This window comes from Girardinichthys multiradiatus, chromosome 6 (genome assembly GCF_021462225.1).
Source record: "Girardinichthys multiradiatus isolate DD_20200921_A chromosome 6, DD_fGirMul_XY1, whole genome shotgun sequence".
NCBI lineage: Eukaryota > Metazoa > Chordata > Actinopteri > Cyprinodontiformes > Goodeidae > Girardinichthys > Girardinichthys multiradiatus.
The window spans coordinates 32,960,214-32,983,766 of record NC_061799.1 but is presented as its reverse complement, the minus strand read 5'-3'; the positions used below and the strand labels follow the sequence as shown (position 1 = coordinate 32,983,766).

The following is a 23,553-nucleotide window of genomic DNA, read 5'->3' as shown; positions in this document are numbered from 1 at the left end:
ATTCAACCATGTAAATCTTAGTATTATTTACTCCACCCTTTTCTATTTTTTCTGAAGAAGCATCTCTCATGTTAAAGCAAGCTGAGTCATTATAGGTGCATTTTATATAATAATGTTAAAATATATGGTTTTCATCTTATTACATTTCTGTCTTCCTTTAGTTATGCAGAGAAATATTTGGAATTGAAATTTATTTTTAAGGAGCAAAAATATTAGCAGTACACCTCTAAGCTTCTAAGCATTGATGAATTGATTGTTCATCAACACTAGTAAAGATGTGTAATAAGCCTTAGAATTAACTATTCTTACAGGAAGATGACGTCAAATAAGAAAAAAGAAAATAATTTAGCCTTTAATTTTAGTACATTCATTCAGTGGGTTAAAAAATCCATGTTAAGTTATTAATATCCCTTTAAAAAATCAAAATGTAATTATACAAAGTGTTGCAGGGTGTGCCACTGGGGAGTTTGATAAAAACATTTATATCTCAACAAAATGCTTTCACAAAGAATAAATGTACTCCATTTAAATTACTAAACTATTTCTAAATTTTCTGTATGAATAATAAAAAACACAAAATTAATTTAAAGAGGAATTTATTTAAATATTTTTACACATTTTTAGCTGAGAACGCAAGGACGCAGTAATGGAAGTTCTGCCTTTGGAACAGAGCGTACATGATGATGTTACCGCTCAGCTTAAATCTTTCAGTAAATGGTCCTGTTTTACTCAGAATTCTGATTATTTTCACATTTATAATGGATATTAAATAAGAAAAAATAGTCATTTGACAAATATCAAGTGTACATAATTAATTAGAAAGACATGTCAGTACTAAGTTGAAACCTTTTAAAATAAAAAGTAAAAGATTTCATTTTTGATCATAAAAGAAAGCTTTACTAAGTAAATAATGGTGGTCTAAGCATGGTTGTCCCCTAAAAAGTCAAAACCTTTACTTCTTTCGAAAGACTATTTGCTTATAAATACTTTTTTTGTCTCAGCTGACAAATAATAGTAGATGATGACCAGTTTTAGAGTTATAGATTTGATCAATTCCTTCCACTATTCCTTAAGTTGCACTGAATCCATGAACAGGTTTAAAAGATTATTTTACATTTAATTTTTTACTAACTTGCATCTGACCATAGATGTTGCTTTACATCTGCATAATTCATTTACAATAACTACTAAACACTAAGTAACATACAACAGGTAATTGCATCCAAACCTGGAACTGTGGTCTCTGCTCCTGCAGAGCTGTCTGCAGATAACCATGAAAATGTAAAGTGATTTTCAGTCTCCATCAGATATCATGACAGACCAGGAAAATGCTCTGTTGTCTGAATGTGGCACTTATTTCTGGTTCTGTCGGGTTTGTTTAAAAGTTTATAAAAAACATTAAGATTTTCTAGAGGTTTAAAGGAAAAAAAGTTACATGTTTTGCATCCAGATTCTCTTATACATCATTCATTTGCTCGTACATAGCTTGTAGCCTTGCCAATTATCTTAAAGGTGTAGGGTGTATTTGTATTCAGCCCCCTTTACTCTTATACCCCAAAGTAAAATCCAGTGCAACACCTGCTTAATAAATCCAGTCCACTTGTATGTAGTTTATACACCCATTAGTTCTGTGAAGGCCTAAGAGGTTGTTAGAGAAAATTACTGATCAAATAGTATACTTTCTATTGTATAAAATCACAGTAAAATACATAGATGTTTGAGGTTATAATCAAGGGGTATGAGTACTACACAGCAAAGTAACTATATATAAACGTGTCTCTTGAGTTTGCAGCTGAAACAAAACATAAAGCATGTTGTCGTCAGCCATCAAAGTTTCTTTCAGTGCATTTCAAAACCTTGTCTGTAAAGACTGTAACCCGAGCAGCAAGCGAGGCGTTGGCCATAGAGTGGCACTAAAGGGGGTTGAAACCACTTGGCATGATGCTGTACGACAGCCCTCATTCATTATCAGAGGGGCTGCTATTCACAATGGAGCAAACGATGAAATGCTGCCTTTATGGTGGCAAGCAAAGGGCCCAGCTGCGGCCCGACACCCGATCTCCTCTTTGGCTCTGGCCTCATTTTGTCCTGGTATTTCATATCTGACTGGGCCACCCTAATAAAAACCATTTGCTTAGTGCTGGAGCAGCGATGGATCTGTGGTTTTGGACCCTGAAAGCGCAGATATGGGGAATAAACAAACCATCTTCACAGCACAGCAGCTCGATGCATATCAGGTAGGTAAGGATCCCGTTTTGAAGCATCACCTTAATGTTTGCAACCTTAATGACAAAGTAGATGAAATTTGTTCTTACTTTGTTCTTTATTGGACAAAAGAATACAAGCCACAGCCATGCAGCGCTGCTGTTCTTGTTCACAAATTTTACCCAGATAGTTTGTTGATTTGATTTAGTCTGATCCTTTTAAAGTGATGTTTACCCAATAAAAAAAAAAATAAAAAAAGAAAACAAACAACTAGCATCAAGATACATGGATGTAGTTACATTTTAAAAATAGTTTATAAATTCAATTGTTTTATTTTTGACTCTGAACAAGTATTTGCTAAGATTATTTTTCTTTTTTGTTTTTTCCCTCTCACATTTCAATGTTTCAGACAATAAAAAAGTAATTTTACTAAAGGCAGCAATTATACAGATTTTTACAACACTGTGGAGGAGTTTTGGCACACTCTTTGCAGAATTGTTCTATTGATTCACATTGGGGGGTTTTCAAGCATAAACGGCCTTTAGGTCATGCATGACGCAGCACATCAACTAGATATAAACCTAGGCTTTGACTAGGCCTCTTTACCTAGACCTTTATTTGGTGTTTTTTTGAGTAATGCAAAGGTAGGCTTGCTGGTGTACTTGGATCTTTATCTTGCTGCATAATCGAAGTGTGTTTTGCTTTAAGGTCACAAAATGATGGCCGAACTTTCTCCTTTAGGATGTTTTGCTGTAGTTTATGGTTTCATTAATTTTGCCTCCAGGTCCTGAAGGAGCAAAGCAGCCCCAGACCATCAGTACTGCCACTATGTTAGACTGTTGGTAATGACTCTTTTCCAAAGCTCCTGGGGATCATCAAGATGTTTTGTAGAAAATGTGAGATGGTCTTCTGTGCTCTTTCTGGTCAGCTGTGGTTTTGGCCTTGGGAGCCAACTCTCTTTCTCTCTCTTTCTCCGGAGGCCGGGGAGGCCTGCATTGCTTTAGATGTTCTTATAGGATTCTTTGTGTTCTCCTGGGTGACAGATTCATTAACTACTTCAATGCACGCCTGGAGTAATTTTGATTTGTTGGCCACATCTGGGAAGGTTCACCACTGTTCCACGTTTTTTCCTTTTGTGGACTATGTCTCACTGTGCTTCAGTCTGAAAACTCTCTGTAACTGTAACCCTGTCCAGATTTCTAGATGTTATTGACTTTGGTTCTCCTCTTTTCTTAGATTTCTTTAGATTTAGATAAGTTGTGTTGCTGTTTGGGCACTTTTACCCAACTTCATAACGTCAGACAGGTTCCATTCAAGTGATTTCTTGATTCTGAAGTACAGGCAGTATTCAGGCATGAGTGTGGCAAGTGAAAATGTGGTTCATCACAATTAAACCATGGTTTAAGAAGGTGGGCAATTAATACTTTTTCACAGCATTTTAATAAAAACAGTTTTATCGTGTGAAACTGATTTTCTTACTGAACGTTCGGTGTAATAACTTTACTTTCCCACCATTGTCTGTTTGTATTTGCAGGACTGTACATATTTCACAAGAAAAGAAATTCTCAGGTGAGCATAAAATATATAGAGCACCCTCGACTTTTATTAAAGCCGCTCTTAAACATGTAAAAGCCATCAAGTATGTTCATCTTTCACAAAAGTAATCCAACGCTATATTAAAAAAATCTAGAATTTGGGCAACCTTTAGTTTATTCAGTGGGGAAAAAAAATCTGATTAGAACCAGATTAAGAAAAAATCTTCTAAAATTAATGAAGAACTTTTCCAAATGCATTTTGTAGGTTGATCAGACAGCTGGCAAACGTCTAATTAACAATCTAAGACATCCCATTTCCCCAAGCTAATATTCTTCAAAATGGGTGTTGTAAATATTAATCTGAGAATATTATGTAATATAAAATATTAATATTTTACCAAATAATATTCCGGTCTGTTAAGGATTGTCCTGTGAATACCAGCCCCATTAAGGCGATGGTATTAGGACAGAATAGAAAGGTGTGAGACGAGCTCTGACATTATTGAACAGCATAAACTCTGCACACATATGGAATGAATTCACACAATTTCTTAAAATACAAGAATTTATCAACAAAAATAAGTCAACTCAAAGTCAAACGTATTTTAATCAACAAACTCTTTACTATGCTAAAACAATCCAACTAAACTACCAAGCAGAATTAAAGAATAATGAAGACTTAATGGACTATGTACAATATAAACAAGTTGATTAAAGATGATTAGAAATCATGACCAAAAAGAGTGATGCAACATTACCATGCAGTGTTTATGTTTGAGAACCAAGGATTATCTTGAAGAATCTGGAAGTGAAGTTAGTCTTGGAACTAACTTAGAAAATAATCAGCAACCTTTAGACAACCCTTCACAATGCAAGATCAGATTAAATATTATTTTAATAAAATAATGTTTTAAATAATGATCTGCTGAATAAAACCAACTTCCTGGATGACTAATTCTCAACGGTGTCTAATTAGCTGCCTTCATTTATTAAAATAATATTTCTTCAAATATTATTGAGTATTTTGGAAAAGAGCCAAATCTTTCTGGAGAAATGGGGCTTAATGGTGTTTACTTAGTTATCAACTCTAGTAAATGCTGTTCAGGGACTATTATTCACTAGCTTTAAAACTAACAACCTTTCTGTTGACTAGCCTTAATGCTAGCACACGTGTTCTTACCGGTTGGCCGTAGGGCTAACAAAGAAGCTAGCTAAAGTGCTAAGCTAGAGATAGCTTAGCGCCAGAATCAACACATACCTTTAAAATACCAGGGTTAAAATGCATAAGCGCTGACGGCGCGTTATGAGCAATGTTCTGGTTAAAACCACCCTTTAAATAAAGTTTATCTTAGCTTTAAAACATACAAAGAACCCGAACCGGCCTGGGTGCTACAGGTAGCATGCTAGCACCAAGATAGCCGAGCTCCACAAAACAAACTTCATAACATGAAAACGTTTAGATCATTTCATCCTAAACCAATCTGTTAATCTGCCCAAAACCCAACCTCTGAAACTGTTGAGGGAATGTCGTCCCAAGGCGAAGTTTGAAGAAGATATCCGTCGTGAACAAAGGTTAGCTTCCCGCCAACTTCCTCAGTTTCTCCCGATCAGAAGGTGATCAGCTGTTCGTTACCGTAAACACGGTTGCGGCCGTTGTCTTTCCTCCAGACTCGGCTTGTCGAAACAGCTTCTCTCGGAACACCGTTTGCTTCTGTTGGGGCCTCGAAGAGAAAATGTAAGCAACTCTTACACCTTAATTTCTCCGTTCATGAATGAAAATACCGGATACACAGACAGTATTTCATTCTACTTAACTTTTGCAAATGATCGGTCCTTGGATCCAGTTGAATTTATGTCTTTTTGCCAGCAAAAGACATTCAGCGCGCTGTGTTCCCTCCTGACCGGTCACTCTGGGAGGCCGTATGGAAGAGAAAGACTTGTGGAAAGGTGGGGCTTTTATTTGGGTATTGGCGCCACAGGAAGTCCGCAGTTACCCCCTTTCCTGGCTGTGCTGGAAGAAGGTTAATGCACTTTATTTTGAAAGGTTCCAGGAAAGTATGTACCGGAGTTTTAGTGTTGAAAACCCATGGCTCTGTGGTCCCAACATGGGAAAGACAAGAGAACATGCCAGTCAAGAACGGCAAATGTATATTGATTCTCATGAGTCAGAAAATAGTTACACCCAAATAGCTATTCTCCAAAACATGCCCGTGCAGTCAGTAATACTTACAACATTCAAAACAACTGCGACTGTGGAAAACAATGCTGAAGGAATTTGCAGTACAATTTTTTTTGTAATATTATACTAATACAATAAATATGAATTATTTTACCTTTTACACTTCTCTTCCAGGGATGCTAATGAAAATTGATGCAGCTGTAGTTACGATTTATTCAGACTCTTTTTTAGTTCTGTACAAACTTTTACGGTAAATTTAAACTAAACCCTCAGTGGACCAGTCCTGCTGAGATGAACTTCCAAGGAAATCAGATTGATGTTAAATTAGGCTTTTTGATGGTTTTTTTTTGGCTTATATTTGAATGTTCTCCCTACTTTATGCTTGTTAAGAAACTTTTTCTATTATTAGCAACCACTATTTAACAAGGTATGCTTGTAATGTAGTACTGAAAGTGAATGTTTTGGACCTTCCTAGACTTTTCTACCGCTATTGGGATTTGGCACCGCAGCTTGTTCCTCTTGACTACACCAACCAACCAGATGTGAAGTTACCATATGAGCTGATTGGCAGCATGCCGGAGCTGAAGGTAGACCCACTGGTCCACAAAAAAACCCTGCAGACCCGCTCTCCCCCTCTGTTCCTGATCCATAATTAATGACCAACTAATCGACAGAATTCATTGAAAGGTTATACGTTACCTGACTCTTTTAAACTTGAAGAATGCTCCTGGGTGCCTGAGAGCTCACTTGTTAGAAATGGGTCAATTATATGCCCCTTTACGCAAAGGCAAGCAAGGTAAACATATATTTACTGTTTACTGGCAGGTGCTGAAAAAAAGGAGTGGGCTAGACCAAACATTAAAGTCCATCTTTGATCCAAACAGGGTTCTTTCCAACATTTGTACTTCAAAATCAAAATCAGACAATATCACTGGAGACAGGGTGGGTGGTATTGACCAGTTATGCAATTAAGCAAAACAAAACCTGTTTGGAGTGCAGCTGATGTAATTTTGTTCCACTTTGAGTGACAGTGGAGTCGCTCAGGGCATGCTCACCTGTGCAGAGACCCATTTCATTAATATAAACTCCTGTGTTTTAGCATTTTATCAGTTTTGGTCTCTGCTCAGGACAACCCATTTCGGCAGAGGATTGCTGAGGTTTTCTCTGAGGATGGAGAAGGAAATATGACTCTGGACGACTTCTTGGACATGTTCTCAGTCCTCAGTGAGATGGCTCCTCGTGACCTCAAGGCCTACTATGCTTTCAAAATATACGGTAAGGTTTCACAGGGAAAATGTAGATGGCAAAAAAATAATCTTAAAGACGTCCTCCACTCAATACAGAAATGGAGATTGTATGTTTACATGTTTTCTGTTTTATTGTTGATTTACATAAACAGAGTAGTGCTGGTTAAACATTAATATGTAAATACATACAATCCTGCAGCTTGTATTTGAGGTATTTTCTTTTTTATTAATCTGATATTATACATGTACAAAGTTTCTAATTCTTTATCTCCAGTGACTAAAAAGCAGTGAATTCATCACAAGGGTTGATTGATGACATTAGTCAAAAGTCTTTTTTTGATGTGGGAGAAATAATGAGAGAATAAATGACGGTTTTTGATATGACCACATGGGCAGTTGCCCAGGGCAACATAAGAAAAGGACGACGCACAAGCACTTCATTTTTAGTTGTGTCTGGAATACTTTTTTTGTAGCTTTTTAATGGGGAGTTGGCACCAGGCCCTGCATGTTGCTGAGAATAGGCCGACCTGTGTATTTTCTTTGTGTGGGACTGCAGTGCATTATACCCCATCCTTGAATTTAGATGATTTCCTGCATTTTTTATGGTTGGGGGGTAGGTAGCAAATCTAAATCCTTTATGTCTGCAACAAATATGTTTCTTCTAATCTACAACTTAGGCTATTGAGGGCTTTGAACAAATCCGAATTTTTAACACTATGTTACGTAAGACTGAAAACCACTGTTTATAAGATTGGCTAAAGTTAGATTCTTCTCTCCTGGGCACTTCTAGACCAATCTCCAGCTTACCCTTTACTACTGAGATTCGATGGCCTAACTGCTAAGTGAGTCCTTGTTAACAAGAGCTGACAAATGAAACCTTTTCATATATATATACAATGACAAGAGGCACTGGAGAGAGCAAGTGTAGCTCAGCATAGAAAGGACTTATAATTTAAGTAAAGCACTAATGAAAGTGTTTAGAAAGATTTAAAATAAATGAACATTTTAAAATTCATATTTCAAATGGATTGTGTTTAACTTGAGGCAACTAATTCATGACATCTCCTTTCCCTGGATTATGAATATCATGTGATACAGAAGCCCACTTCACTCATTCACTCTTTAAAATGGGAAAGGCCGGAGAACATGCCAACAAAGTTAAGCATATTTGTTTTGTTTTTTTAAAAGAACAACTTACCTAAACTTACATTCATCTACGGCAGCTAAAGAGCGACAGTTAAAAGGTTTAAATCATGTGGAAATAAGCTTGACGAGGACCCAAGTTAAGAGGATTGTAGGGCAGGTACAGCACAGAATGGCATCTCCATAAGAACCATTGGAACCTATGTATTTCTGTCTGCCTTGTTAGGGAGACATGCCAGGAAAGTAAACATTTGCTCTTCCACCATCACAGATGTAAAGATGCGGAGTACTCTTTTGGTACTTTATAACCGTGTGCTTCGGACGGATGAGACTAAGACTGAGCCCTTTGCCAGCAAACACTCCAGGCGGACTTGTCAAGAAATGAAGAATGCATATGTGGAAAAGCCCCTCGGGCTCGCTGAGAAGTACATTAGAGGATCTGTGATGCTGTGAACCCGTTTCCCTTCCCAAGGTCTTGAGAAACTTTATAAAATCCATGGCATCACAAACTCTTTGGAATACTAAGACATTTACAATAAAAGTCTGGAGGACTGTCCCAGGAAACTGAAGAATAATTCATTATTGTGTTTATCAATGTGTTTGTGTTGCGACACAATGGGCTCTTTTGTATTTCTGGTTATTTTCTGAGGAAACTTCACTTCCCATCATCAGCCTGAAACATGTATTTAGAGTAAATCAGTCACAAAATCAAATATTAGCATCTGGGGACATTGAAACTTACTGAGCACTTTTAACAAACAGGACAAAAATTTAGATAGGATGTTTTACATATTCTTTGTGTTTGCTTTTACAGATTTCAACAACGATGACTTTATCTGCAAGTCAGACCTGGAGAAGACACTGAACAAGCTGACTCGCAACGAGCTGACAGAAGACGAGGTGAAGATGGTGTGCGAGAAGGTGATGAACGAGGCTGACCTGGATAACGATGGACGCCTGTCACTGGAGGATTTCCAGCACATGATTAACAGAGCTCCGGATTTCCTCAGGTAAATCAGTGCTGGCAAAAGTATTAACACCCAATGAGCTTTATTGTGATTTAAGTAACAGACCAAAACAAAACAGTTAACTGTGAAGTGGATCAAATATGATACATGGTGTTCAAAATTTGTCAGAAATGAAAATCTTAACAGTGTGGGGTGCATTTGGCTCTTTTCTGTGATTCCCCTCAATAAATCTAATGCAACCACTTGCCTCCAGAATACACCTAATTAATAAATAGACACACCTGGATGCTCTTCTTCAGCAGGGACAGCCAAGATTGGGTTAATGGAAAGATGGGAAAAGCTAAATACAGGGCAATCCTGTAAAAAAAATAAAATAAAAACAAACTGTTGGAGGCTGCAAATGAGCACAATGACAATAAATGTACATTCAGAGGTACAATAGAATGGTTTAGATCAATTAATCCATAGAAATTCATGTGTTAAAATGGTCCAGTCAAGGTCAAGAGCTATATCCAAGCAAGAATTAGTCGCAAGACTTGAAAAATGATGTTCACAGGCGTTTCACCACCCACTCTGACTGAGCCTGAAATATTTTTTAAAGAATGGGCAACTATTAACAGTACAAACCAGGTACCCTCCATGCAAATAGACGCCACACTTTTATTTGAAAAAGAAAAAATTGAACTTCCACTTCATAGTCATGCACCACGTTGTGTTGGTCAGATACAATCCCAATAAAATGCATGAACATTGTGGTTGTTATATGACAAAATATAAAATATAACATCTACAAAATTGTCTTCACAGCACCTTTCACATACGGATCTAAGGAAACCAGCTGCTGCCCTTTGATCGCTTGTAAAAACCCAAACATGGACTAAACAAAAATACTGCTCAACTTAAATGTTGAAATCTTCAGAAAACTATTATTACTCTATGTTGTCATTTGATCTTAAATGTTTTCACCTGAAGTGAAACTTCAACTGAACCCACATCCAGAGTTTATTTTGCAATAAAACCAGCCATGGTCCATCAGCGGGTGGAAGCCCAGCTAATCCATCAGGACAGGCTTCATTAATTATGACCATCAACAGTAGATTTGTTTTGTATCTAAAGGGGTTCAGTTACACTGCATGTAAAAGAACAGAACATCCCAGCGGGCCAGTAAGAGGGGGAGAGGGCCATTTGTCCTAAAAGCAGCAAAGCTCCAGCATGGGGGTCAACTATTGGTCACCTCGTCAGGAAACCAGCCAATGAAAGTACTGGAAGAACTTAAACATTTTTAGATCTTTTTTATTAAATCAAAAGTACACATATCTACAGTTTGTAGATACATTTCTTATGGGTTTAGAAAGTACAGTACAGTTTATATAGATTTATTTTTCAATATTCAATGATATTTATATATTTTCCCGCTCAAAACATCTCCCTGTAAATTTCCCAACAGACAATGAAAACGTGACAGCTAAAGATACGTGTTTGCTTTATTACAACATGTGACCGGAATCTTAAGAAGAAGTGAAATAAAAAAAAAAGAAGAAGCATCAATCCATGAAAAAAAATAAAAGTACAGATTTTGGGTCCAACATCTGCTCTCCATGGTTATTATCACCTTAAACTACTCAAGCAACATACCAGCGCCGTTTCATCTCTGCTAAAAAAAAAAACCTGCTAGAAGTTTAGTTCAACAAGCAGCTTCCAAATGAGCATGACCTGTTTTTGGCTCAATAAGTGACTAAATAAACATTATATGGAACAAAGCCCATAAATCCAACAGTAGGGGTGTAAAGGTCCAAGATTCACCATGCATAGCTCAGCTATGAGAGCTGACAGTTAAGACAAATGGTCCTAGTAATCATGAGGTCCCGGATTTTTCTTTGATCCTTACAAAAGGCTCGACCAAACCAGAAAAATGCCTTTCTAAATATTGTGGGTGTAGGAACTTCCAGAAGAGCAACTGATGTAGGAATGTAAACGAGGTAATAAAGGAAAAGGCCGAAACTGAAGCAAATACATTAAAAAGAACATATTTCAATTAACTCTGCTTTTTTTGTTTTCTCAATTTAATTAAATGCGACTCAAATGTGTTTAGGTGGTTTAGCTAACCGGCATACTGCTGCTATAGAGCCATCTAGCCATCAAACATGAGGGCTACAACTAAACATGGAACTGAATATCTGAAATGAGCTTAATTTGAACCTGCTTTGATGAGAGCAGAGCAGAAATATTACCTTTCTAGAATAAATTGGCAGGCTTTAGCTTAAAACTCCTCTATTCTACACCTACATACTGGATTTACATCAGTTTACATAAATTACAAGCAAATGCTACAAAGTGAAAGACTACAATATGAGAATGGTGGATCACTTGTTCCAGTTAAATTTTGGTATTACACGGCTTTATAATACAAAGACTCAACAGATCAACACTGTGTTGTTACATTGCGAAGCCATCACTTGGCACAGACTACACAGACAACACGATTTACTTGTAAAGTGCTGGGAGAGCTCTATGGGAAATTGGGTGAACTCATGTGGTGATCATCTGAACCATCTAATAACCAGAGAGGTCATTTAACTTGAAGGACATCTGGAGCTGATTCCCAAGGACACCCATGAAAAAGATGTGTAACATAAACTAGTTTTCTACTGCAGTAGAATAATTCCACTGAACAGTTTAGAGATATCTAACCTTTAAGTTGAGTACATTTATGGAGCGGGTGAGAGATCTGCATATTTTGGTCATCATCTCGACAACAACAATGAAAACCATCTTCAGGTCAAAAAGCTGCTTTTTAAAGGCATGCCAAATAAGCATCATCTGTCCTAGCATCAGTCGTAAAGATGTGAAGCTCTACATGGACTTTAACTGGAACAGTGCACTTTGGTCAGATGAGACTAAGATTGAGCATTTTAGCCACTAACACTGCAGGTGTGGACAGACTTCCTGCGCACCTTTCATGCCAAAATCCCAAACTTTTCCAGACTCCAACATTTAAACTTCAACATTCAATTTAGTCCACCATTTTAGCATACTAGGAGTTTTCAGTGGCTCCTACTACTGTGGTCAGGTTTAAAATATAGAATGGATAATTGCATGGACAAAGTGATGGATAAACAGATGCATGGTGGACAACAAATAGTTGAATGGGTACAAATTTTAGATCATGTGACAGGGAATAAAGTCTGAGAATACAACTATTTTTCCCCATAGTCCATTTACAGCTTTCCGTAGTTTTCCAGAACTGGAAAACGCTGTAAGGAAATTCAATACTTTCTACCTTTTGCACCTCATGCTCCCTGTTAAGCACGGTGGAGGATGTGTGATGCTCTGGGTCCGTTTCTCTTCCACAGACTTTGGGAACCTTGCTGTTGAAAAACTAATGTGGCTGGGGTTGTAAATGTTCAACACCTCTTCTGAGTCACATCTCCAGATTTCAATGTAGATTATAATACGAGTTTTGACATTTGAGGATAAAGACGAAGGTGTATCTGCTACACTGCTGAATGCTGGCAAAAAACACTGTCAGGCTGGCTGCTGTACTTTGTCCAAAAATCAATCACCAGCAATGCAGTTCCTGCCATTTTGTTTAAAGAAAACCACACAGAAAGCAAAAACATCTCGGTCTAAACAGGAAGTTAATAAAGCAGCGCTTCCTATTCTCCTGCCAACTTAAAACATGATGTTTAAATATTCTATTTCTGCCCTTTTCTTTCAGAAAAACATGTTATGTCTGTTTATGCTCAGTCATTCACAGTAATCCGCCCATTGATGAAAGGCATCAAGCTCACCTTCAACCAGCTACCCATATAAAGAAAGGCTTTAATATAAGCAGATTTAACCTAAGGAGGTAAAACGTAGAGCTGGTTTTCTCTTGAACATCTGAAGACGTCTGTTCTGATAACATTTTCTCCTAATGATTTTTAGGGTTTAATCTTAAAGATTTAAGTTAGGTGTGGCAGATAACAGCTCTGATGATTTCGGGTTTTGGGATTAGTCTTTCAAATGATGGTATAAAGCACCATGACAACATGAATGTGGGACTTTCAAACGTAGATGGTGATGAAATTCAAGTCTGAAGAACTGAATGTTTCTTTTTCTCTGCTGAGAGTATTATATAAGAGTTTATTACTCTGTCTTGAGTATAATTGCATCTGTTTAGGCCACTTCAGCTATTCCAACCGTTTTTTTTAATTTGAAGTGTCCCTAAAATGAAACTTAAATAGCTAACAGAACAATATTGTTTCTACAATTGCTTTAACCTCTATCATGGAACCTGCGGAACAGTTTCGGCTCCTTTCTGCATTACATTTTTTTTAAAAAGAAAATTGGCATCAGCAGGTCCGACCTTAATAAAACCAGAAACTGATTTTGACCAGTAAAAGCCTGATCAGTGCATCTCTACGACTATATGGTTTACTACTTCAGAGACCCTTTACAGGGATATGCCACCTCTTACTGAGACAACACAGACCATATATTGCCAAAACTTAAAATCTACGGCTAAAAAAATTGTTTGGAGGCAGTGATCAGAGGCGTCACATCAGATGATTGTCGAGAACAACAAACAAATTAAAAGAGAACAAATGAAAAATCCTTCCAACTGATTTCGAATTGACTTTATACAGCTTGATATGACTTCAGCTGCTGATATGAGAAAAGTGCAACTCTTACTGAATTTCAGGACCATCAGTCCCTACTCAGCCACATGTAACACAACAACCCAAAGAGTGCCATTAAAAATGGATCAAAACCCCACTTCTGCATTCCAATTCAAAAATATTATAATGATGTAAGTATCTTTTGTCATTGGTTCTGCTACTGACTGTAAGAAATACAAGACGCCCAGATTCTGTAACAGAGAACACGTGGACCACGTTCGGGTTTGAGTCATTTGTCAGTTAAAAACTCTGAAAAGCGAAGACAAGTTATCTTCTAAATATGGAAGCGGCGCACCTCTGGAAGCCATCAGAAAAGGAAGAGAGGAGGGGAAGTCCTCCACTTATTGACAATAGTGGTTTTTGCAGACCGGATGAACCGGGAGAGGCCATGGTTGGGAAGAATAGGAAAAAAAAGAGCAGGAAGTTCTGAGAGCAAGCACAGTCAAATTGTGTCTGGCCAGCCTGTAGCCAGCATGGAAGGCTTTGGTACTCAGAGTAAGCTGCAGCGGAAGAAACTGGTCTTTTTCTGTGGTTCTGAGATCTTGACTCCGTGACTGCCACCCTGAGGGGTGTTGGCTTCCTGCAGCAAACCACAAAAAGATCAATTAACAAACAAACAAACAAACAAACAAACAAACAAAAAGCTCTTCTATGTTTTTAAATATGTTACAAGAAACCCAAAATGCATCCTAAAATACATACAAGGAGTGACTGGTGGACACGCTGTTTCTCATAACTTACAGTGCATGCAAACGTTTTCACGTTTCATTACTTTATAAACACAAACTTCAATGTATTTTATTGGGCTTTTCTGTGATAGAACAACACACGGTAGCGCATAACTGTGGGATGAAAATCTGAAAAAGGTGGCACGCTTATGTATTCATAGCCCAAAATAAAATCCAGTGCAACTAAGTTGCTTCAGAGCTCTTCTAATTAGTAAACAAGAGTCAACATGTGTGTAATCAGTATATATGCAGCTGTTCTGTGAAGGCCACTGTTGTCTCATTTGCAGCTCGCCCCAAGCCATGCAGGGGACGTGTGGAAGAAGCTGCTCTGGTCAGATGAAAGCAAAATTCTCTCTGTTTGGTCACGGTGCAAAATGCTATGTGTGGAAAACTAACAATGCAAATCACAGTAAACACACCACCCATATGGTAACACATGTCGGTGGGAGGAGGGACAGGGTAGCTGGTCAGAGTTGATGGAAAGATGGACGGAGCTAAATTCAGGCCAATCCTGGAAGAAATCCTTATAGAGGTTGCAAAAAACTTGAGACTGGGGGTGAAGGTTCACCTTCCAACAGAACAACGACCCTAAACATGGAGCTATAGCTACAACTGAATGTTTCAGATCAAAGCATGTCATTGATTATAACGGCCTAGTCAAAGTCCAGACTTAGATGCAATTGAGAATCTGAGGTAGGAAAGGAAAACTGATGTTTACAGATGCCCTCCATCCAATTTGACAGACACTGAGCTACTTCAATAAATGGGGAAACTTTGTTAAGTTTCCAGATGTGCAAAGCTGGTAGAGACAAACCCCAAAGACCTGAAGCAAAATACTGACTCAAGAGAGTTCAATACAAATGCACATCGCACCTTCCAGATTTTTATATGTAAAGAAATGTAGAAAACCATAAATCGTTTTACTTTACAATTATTTGTGTAAGAAATACATTGTTTTAATCCATCACACTGAATCTCAATAAAATCGCTTGGCTTCTATTGATAGAATATTTTTTCTTACCATTTTTGTGTCCATCTTTGATTTGATGTCTCTGGCAAGTGTCAAAAATGCCTGTGAATCCCAAACAAATGTAAATAAATGATGCATTTCTATACATTACTTTAAAGCATTTCATTATGAAGCCACAGTGTATGAAATCATTTGATAACATCTTGATCTGCAATGTCAAGGCTTTATAACTGACAGTAGTAACAAGAAGACTACTAGAAAATATGTATAAGAAAGAGGGAATAAAAAAACAATTAAAGGCATTTAAAGCAATAGAGGGTATTTAGGTTTGTATTTACATATCTTATTATTTATTGCTTAAATCATCCATCTTTTATTTCAAAGAATCTGGCTTTCTTGTCATCTTTTGGCAATATTTCTCCAGTTTTACCAGATATTTTGGGTATTTGCTGCATTCTCTTAATTCTTACAACGTTTTATTTTAATGATTAATTTCTAGAGAAACTAGCGATTTGTTTGCTTAACCTCTCTTTGTCCTTGAGTGAACAGTAATGACAGGGGTGTCTGAATTCTGCCATACATTATTGAAGCTGCAGCTGTTAACTGACATCTACTGTGAGAATATTTAGGAACATAGCAAATAATGCTGAAACGAGCACTGAGTCATACGTATTTAACATGTGTGAAGAACAATTAGATCAGACTAAGGCCCTGTTTACACGACAACGTTTTCTGGCGAGAAAGAAAAAGTTGAGTTGAGTTTCTACTGTTTGTTTACATGACAACGGGGCATGTTTTCTCTGAAAATGACACCATTTGAGGGCAGCTTCCAGAGTGTAATCGTGTGAAAAGGTCATTGTTGTCAGGTAGAGGGGAAAAATTAAATCCTTCTTAAGGGGAAGTCCTGGCTAATGCTCAGTATGACTGAAATCAGTAGAGATTAATGCGCACGCGCACAACATCACGTCTGCTGACCAGTTTAAAACCCACAGAAGACAAAGATATAAGCAATAACAGCAGTGGATTGCAGAATACTGACTTGTGCACCTGACTCTTTTGAATCTAACAACTGTTCTCCAACAAAGTACTCATTTTCTCCTCTGTTTTGTAAGCAGGAAGTGTTTGTGCATGTTGTTGAGTTTCAAATAACATACCATCAACTAGTAGCATGGTGGGGGAATTACACCATCTTCACGTCTACTGTTGCCGTGTAAACAGAAATTGTAATGAAAACATCATGTAGATGTGTTAACAGAAACGAAAACAAAATCCTGTTTTCAATGGATCGTTGTCGTGTAAAGAGGGTCTCAGATGAGTCATGCTTACACACATCAGTCTGATCAGCATGGAACCAGGAAGGAGCTGCAGCCACACTGTTAAAGCTGTCTCCAGAATTAAATGTATATAAAGACACACTGGTCAGACGTTCAGGCCCAATTTCTGATCTCGTTTTTGACTGCCTTGACTTCCTAATTAATTTAAGCTGATTTTGATTTCTCTTTAAAAGCTATAATATAAGATGATATTAGAACAGCATTCAAAATATTCTTTTTAATCCTTCCTCCTGCAAACAGTCATTATTTCTATGTGATTAGAGTGTCAAGTATAGCTAGCACTGCTAAAACAGAGAATGTAGATCAGCAGTGTCTGTTTTACATATTGTTTTACATATTTCCCTGGTTCAACACACCTGAATAAAAGGATTTATTTCTGATCCCCGGTCATGGCAGACCAAACTAAAATTAGTCCAATTTTCAATTCCTGGAACATTTCCACGGGTTTTTAACCACTTTATCAGATGTGCAGACAACTTTATCTGTTTTTGACACTTTTAGATTTGGTGGTAAGATAATCATACAGACATGAAGCCTGATTGTTTTTCAAATCAGATGAAACAAGTACATATGTGAAAGGGTTTTACACAAGAGTGGTTTACATTTTCCACATTGATGTTGGCCTTTGCACTGGTCTCCATGAACTTGATCCCATACTCTAGTGCAAGCTGAAAGAAAAAGAAATAAGTCCAAAATTAAGTTTCATTGAACCTGCTAACATCTGTTGCTCTCATTCTAGTGCTAATAATATATTATCATTAAACAGCAACCTTCATTTTATGTTAAACTGAGATTCTCACCTTTTCTCCCCTATCTTTGGACACCTGCCTCTTGTCATTGATGTCACATTTATTGCCAAGAACCATCTTCTCCACATCAGATGATGCATGCTGCATAAACAGAGGAAAAAGGCACATTTTAAAATGCTCCATGGAGCCATTTAGTCTTTCATAAAACCACGCAGCAAACATGTCACTGAGGATGTGTTTAGAGCAGTACATACTTCCTCTATGTTCCTTATCCAGTTTTTGATATTTTCAAAAGACTTCTCATTTGTGATGTCGTAGACAAGCATGATGCCCTGGAAAGAGAAGCACATGACACATGTTGCAATAAATACAGCTGAGGAGCCTTTTAATGGTTAAGAAAGAGGAACTAATAGCACATGAAGCCACTCACCATTGCTCCTCTGTAGTAGGCGGTTGTGATTGTTCTGAAACGTTCCTGACCAGCTGTATCCCTGTAAAAGTCAAATAAGTTAAGTTAAATAAAAAGGGGGAAACATCTTGGGGATCAGATTCAAAACTTTATTTCTGTTTCAAACAGCAGCAGCTCGTAGTCGGCAGTGTTTTGATTCAAGAAATGTTTTACTTTTTCACATCTGAGAGATTATCTGGAAAAGCTCTCAATGACTAGCTTCAGAGTTCATTTGACTCATTGGCTGAATAATAAAATGCAGCTTCTGTGTGTTCCAAAAATCTATTCTGATTGGCTGGCTCCCACATAGTTAAGACACATATCATCCATGATACTTTCTCTTCCTGGTTTACATAAATGCAATTGTTATTATTTAAAATTGTGTTTAATAAACCTCAAGCCTGAGTTGTAATATTAAATGATTCTCTTTTATTTTTAGTGTTTCTTTCTATATGCCAAGGGTGATGTTTGTTTCTTTGCTTATTTATTTATTTTTGCTTTACTTTGCACTAGTCATATGAGAAGTACAACACACAACAAATGCAAAAGTGGAAGCATTGTCAGCCTAACTCGTGATTTTAATAAGTAGTGAAGAGTGTTTGTGAACCTGACTTCTAACTTTATCAGAAATGTGTAGTGCCTTGCAAAAGTATTCACACCGCTTGAACAATATGTCCCATTACTGCCACAAACGTCCATGTATTATTAAGACAGCAGTAATAGCTTGTATGTTAATTGAAGGGTGTGGATGCCGTTCCACGTTTGGTTGGAGTCAGACAGCTAGTCGGATGCAGACTGCTGAATGAAAGGAGGCTGATGCATAAGATGATGCTGCAGCGGACCACCCAACATTCCTCCTCTGCTCAGCCCAACCAGCCACAACTCCCATCAGCATTTGTAAATAATCTAAGGAGTTTGTAGCAGTGGACTATCTTTGTTTTCTCCTTTGTTTGTTAGAGAGATACAATTTTGCCTTTTGGTTAATTTGTTTTAGATAGGTAAGTTAATTTAAAATTGTCCTCTCTACAGATTTTCCCACCTGAGCTGCGGAAATCTGCAGCTCATCCAGTTATGGTTTCTTGGTTGTTTCACCAATTATTGCTCTCACTGGCCCGCCTGTCAGTTTAGGTGGACGGCCATGTCTTAGTATGCTTGCAGCTTTGCTATTCTGTTTATATGTTTGGATTAAACAGTGCTTCATGAGATGTTTGAATCTCAGCATATTGTTTTAGAATCCAACTCTACTTTAACCTTCTCCATCTTATTTCTGAGCTGTCTGCTGTGTTACCTGGTCTTCATGTTCGTTCATTTTCTCTAAAAAACAAACAAATTGAGGCCTTCACAATAAAGCTGTATTTATGCTGAGATTAAATTATACACAGGTGGACTATTTACCAATTAGGTGACCTTCGAAGGCAATCGATTGCACTGGATTTTTATTAAGAAGTACCTGAGTAAAGAGGTCCGAATAGAAAAGCACACGACACAATATTTTTTTTTTTTTAAGAATCTGAAAACTGTTTAACATTTTCATTCAACTTCACACTTATGCACTATTTTTCCTATCACACAAAATCCCAATAAATAACACTGACGTTTGTGGTTGGAAAAAGTGATGAAATGTATAAAAGTTCAAGGAGCGTGAATACTTTGCAAGGCACCGTATTAACAAAACAATGCTCACCCTAAAAAAGGTACTCTTACCATATCTGTAACTTTATCTTCTTGCCATCAAGCTCTATTGTCCTAATCTTGAAATCAATACCTGTAGGAAAGCAAACGGAAACTAAAATTTGCATAATAACGTCAAGTTTAAGATGCAATGACCCAAAACACAACATTCAAACAACTGATTATACAACAAAAGTCAGTAGGGTCCATTAAAAAGAAAAGGCGCTTTATAATAAAAGTATTTAACATGCAAAACATCAGCTTTTCCGGTGTCTTTCCAGAACATAGACGGGTTTAACGGCTGACACTAGCGCTTATACACCGGTATGGGCGGAAAAGTAATATCAAATTAAGTTACAAACAACTCATAAATACAATATTAACAGCTTTTCTACACCCAACTATATTAGAGCGACAAGGTCCTCAAAATCTGAACAAGTATGAACGTTTACTGACAAAAAAATCAGTTATTTCTCATCTACCATAACCAGGATTCCAGCAAATAGACGTATCCGCAGAGCCAGTCCCTCTGCGTAGTGTAAACACACAGAATATACCAAAATACACCCCAAAAACGCACCTATTGTTGAGATAAACGTTGAGTTGAAGGCGTCTTCTGAAAACCTGAAGAGGACACAGGTCTTGCCGACACCGGAGTCCCCGATTAGCAGTAATTTAAACAAATAATCGTATGTTTTCGCCATACTTGATATTATTGCGGAAATCCCGCCCGGCGAAGATGGGATGCACAAAAACGATACAACGCCCCCTGCTGGTCCGGAATCCACTTACAGGGATTACAGCGCCATTGGACGAGAAGTTATCAGCAGTGCTGGACATTTGTGGACTTTGAACTGATTTTGTGCGGCCCCCATAAGGCAATTCAAGAACTGTACATGTTTTTCGTTTTCTTTTTAGTTTCCTAATAAGTAGAATCACAAATATACGGCAACATTTACTCAAAAGCAGACCGGGGTGCACCCAAATCTGTATTGATTAAACTAGGCTAAATCAAACATTTTTGAGGAAACAATTTTGTCTTGGGCAACCAATTATTAATCCCAAAGGGAAATTAAATGTTGTTGCAGCTCATTATGAAGGTTTCCTCAAAGAGCTGTTGTAGATGCTGATGGCTGTGGGCAGGAAGGATCTCCTGTAGCGCTCCGTCTTACAACAGATCTGAAGAGGCCTCTGACTGAAGACTGAAGACACTCTGTTGTTGTAGGACAGTCTCATGAAGAGGATGCTCAGGGTTCTCCATAATGTTCTTCATTTTATGAAGAATCCGTCTTTCCACAATGATCTCCAGATGTTTCAGAGGAGTCCCCAGAACAGAACCAGCCTTTTTTATCAGCTTGTTGAGCTTTTTTAAGTCCCTGGCTCTGATGCTGCTTCCCCAGCAGATGATGGTAGAAGAGATCACACTTTCCACAACAGACTTATAGAAGATATGCAGCATCTTGCTGCAAACACCAAAGGACCTCAGCTTCCTAAATAAGTACAGTCTGCTCTGTCCCTTCTTGTAGATGGCTTCACAGTTGCATCTCCACTCTAGTCTGTTGTCCAGGTGAACACCGAGGTATTTATACTCCTCCACCACCTACACTTCTTCTCCCATGATAGAAATAGTTTTTGACTTATTCCTGTTTCTCTTAAAATCTACAATCATCTCCTTTGTTTTAGTCACGTTCAAAATGAGATGATTGTTTCCACACCATGCCACAAAGTGGTCCACCACCTTCCTATACTCAGCTTCTTGTTCATCTCTGATCCACCCCACGACTGCAGAATCATCCGAGTATTTCTGCAGATGACAGGTGTCTGTCTTGTACTGGAAGTCTGAGGTGTACAGAGTGAAAAGGAATGGTGAGAGTACAGTCCCCCGTGGTGCTCCTGTGCTGCTGACTACCTGGTTGGACTCACAACCCTTCAGTCTCACAAACTGTGGTCTGTTTGTCAGGTAGTCTTTGATCCAGGAGATTGTTGAGGCCTCCACCTGAGTCTTCTGGAGTTTCTGACAAAGCAAATCAGGTTGGATTGTATTAAATGCACTGGAAAAATCAAAGAACATGATCCTCACAGTGCTGCTGGCTTTGTCCAGATGACAGTGGGTTTGTTGAAGCAGGTGTATGATGGCATCTTCAACTCCAACTCCACAGCGATAAGCAAACTGAAGGGGGTCCTGATAGTTTACTGTTTGCTTACTCAGGTGGGCCAACAGGAGTCTCTCTAGGACCTTCATGATGTGAGATGTCAGGGCAACAGGTCTATAGTCATTGAGGACTGATGGATGAGTTTTATTTGGTACCGGAACAAGACAGGAGGACACACAGGTGGAAGGGGGAAGCAAATGAAGCATCAGCATCTTCTGATATGGTTGAAGGCAAACATGTAGAAGCAGAAGGGTCTAGGGCTGAGGTGGAAGATAAAAAATGTGAGGTGTTACTGGACAGCTGTGGGTCCTTTGGGTCAAAGGAAGGTGGAATGTCTGTTTGGCTGTGAGCAGGAGAGGAGGTTGCTGACCTTGTTTCTGAGCTGAACCTATTAAAGAATGTGTTCAGTTCATTGGCTCCGCAAGTACTTGGAGTTCATCCAACTTGTTTCCCAACGATCTCACATTGCCCATCATAATTGACGGAAGAGATGGTTTGAACTTCCTCCTTCTCTTTCTTCTCTTAGCTCCTGCTCTGCATCCACGGCGTCTCCTTTTCAACTCATCAGGGATTTGGAGTTGTAGTTGAAGTATTATTTGAGCTTTTGAGATACTCAGGTGGGCCAATCATTTGGATTGGGGTTTCGCTTTAATCTTCAGAAAAGAGGGTGCAGCTTCAGTTCTGACTCCAGAGAGTCAGCTGTACCTGTATATATGTTGTGTCTTCTTTGTTTTTGCAGCCCTTTTCAAGGGTATATTACATGTGGAGGCTTGTCTATTGAAAATATTGCCTAACTTTACATCATTCCTGCACACAGAAATGATCTCAGTGATTATTTTAATTTAATGTCATAGAAAACCTACACTACATCAGTACTTAAAAAGTCCTGAGATCCCTTCCTTTTGACAATATAAAATCAGATTTTTTGTAATCTGATTATTTTGATAAGCTTGAACTGCCAATGACATAGTGTTTTTTCCCCAATGATAAGATCAGACTTCGGTGCTTCTACAGAAAACAAATTCACTGTTTTCATGGAGCATAAAGAAAACACAGCACGTTTACACATGTTAGCCCTCTGCTTGCTCTTCTTCCATTACACTTTATGAGTGAATGTTGAAGTTGCCTCCAGGATGCAGAACAGAATAGGCAGAAATCACACTCACAATAACTATACCAACACTTACAGCAACCTCCACACCCAAGCTGTTCATTTATTATACAACCCACTTTTGCAAACATAACATCTCATAAGGTTGGGGCTTACAGAGAGAGGATCTTTGGCTATTCCTCTTTGCACATTCTGTCTAGATTATCCAGTTCTGTGTCCTCTTATAACCTCTTCTCTTGAGCTTATGATTTAGTCTGGAGACTGAGATGAGTCTTTGTTGTCAAAAAGCTCCATCAAGTTTTATTTGACCAAAGCACAAGGTGCCAGTTAAAGTCCCATTAAAAACATTTATATTTTTGATGGTGGGTAAATAAGATGCTTTCTCCTGGCATCCCGCTCAAAACAACTGGTTGGCATGTAGACAGATGATGGTTGCTATGGAGACTTGGTG

At 38.1% G+C, this 23,553-nt stretch overlaps 2 protein-coding genes across 3 annotated transcripts; one reads left to right on the top strand and one right to left on the bottom strand.

Annotated features, from left to right (window-relative positions):
- The first annotated feature begins 585 nt into the window (after nucleotides 1-585).
- cib3 (calcium and integrin binding family member 3) lies at nucleotides 586-10,818 on the top strand. Of its 2 annotated transcripts, XM_047368142.1 has the most exons (6): nucleotides 586-2,237; nucleotides 3,740-3,774; nucleotides 6,395-6,506; nucleotides 7,047-7,194; nucleotides 9,124-9,319; nucleotides 10,085-10,818. In XM_047368142.1, the coding sequence occupies exons 1-6, from the start codon at nucleotides 2,187-2,189 to the stop codon at nucleotides 10,104-10,106; spliced, it is 564 nt and encodes a 187-aa protein (XP_047224098.1). In that variant the 5' UTR covers nucleotides 586-2,186; the 3' UTR covers nucleotides 10,107-10,818. The 2 variants fall into 2 exon arrangements, with proteins under 2 accessions (XP_047224098.1, XP_047224097.1); XM_047368141.1 differs by lacking the exons at nucleotides 586-2,237; nucleotides 3,740-3,774 and adding an exon at nucleotides 5,520-5,687.
- On the bottom strand, nucleotides 10,555-20,598 carry LOC124869907 (ras-related protein Rab-8A). Its single transcript, XM_047368140.1, has 8 exons — nucleotides 20,419-20,598; nucleotides 19,872-19,932; nucleotides 18,150-18,210; nucleotides 17,974-18,051; nucleotides 17,771-17,860; nucleotides 17,573-17,638; nucleotides 15,688-15,738; nucleotides 10,555-14,518 (listed from the first exon to the last, which is right to left on the bottom strand). Exons 1-8 carry the CDS (start codon nucleotides 20,540-20,542, stop codon nucleotides 14,429-14,431), a joined length of 621 nt encoding a protein of 206 aa, XP_047224096.1. The 5' UTR covers nucleotides 20,543-20,598; the 3' UTR covers nucleotides 10,555-14,428.
- Nucleotides 20,599-23,553: the final 2,955 nt, after the last annotated feature.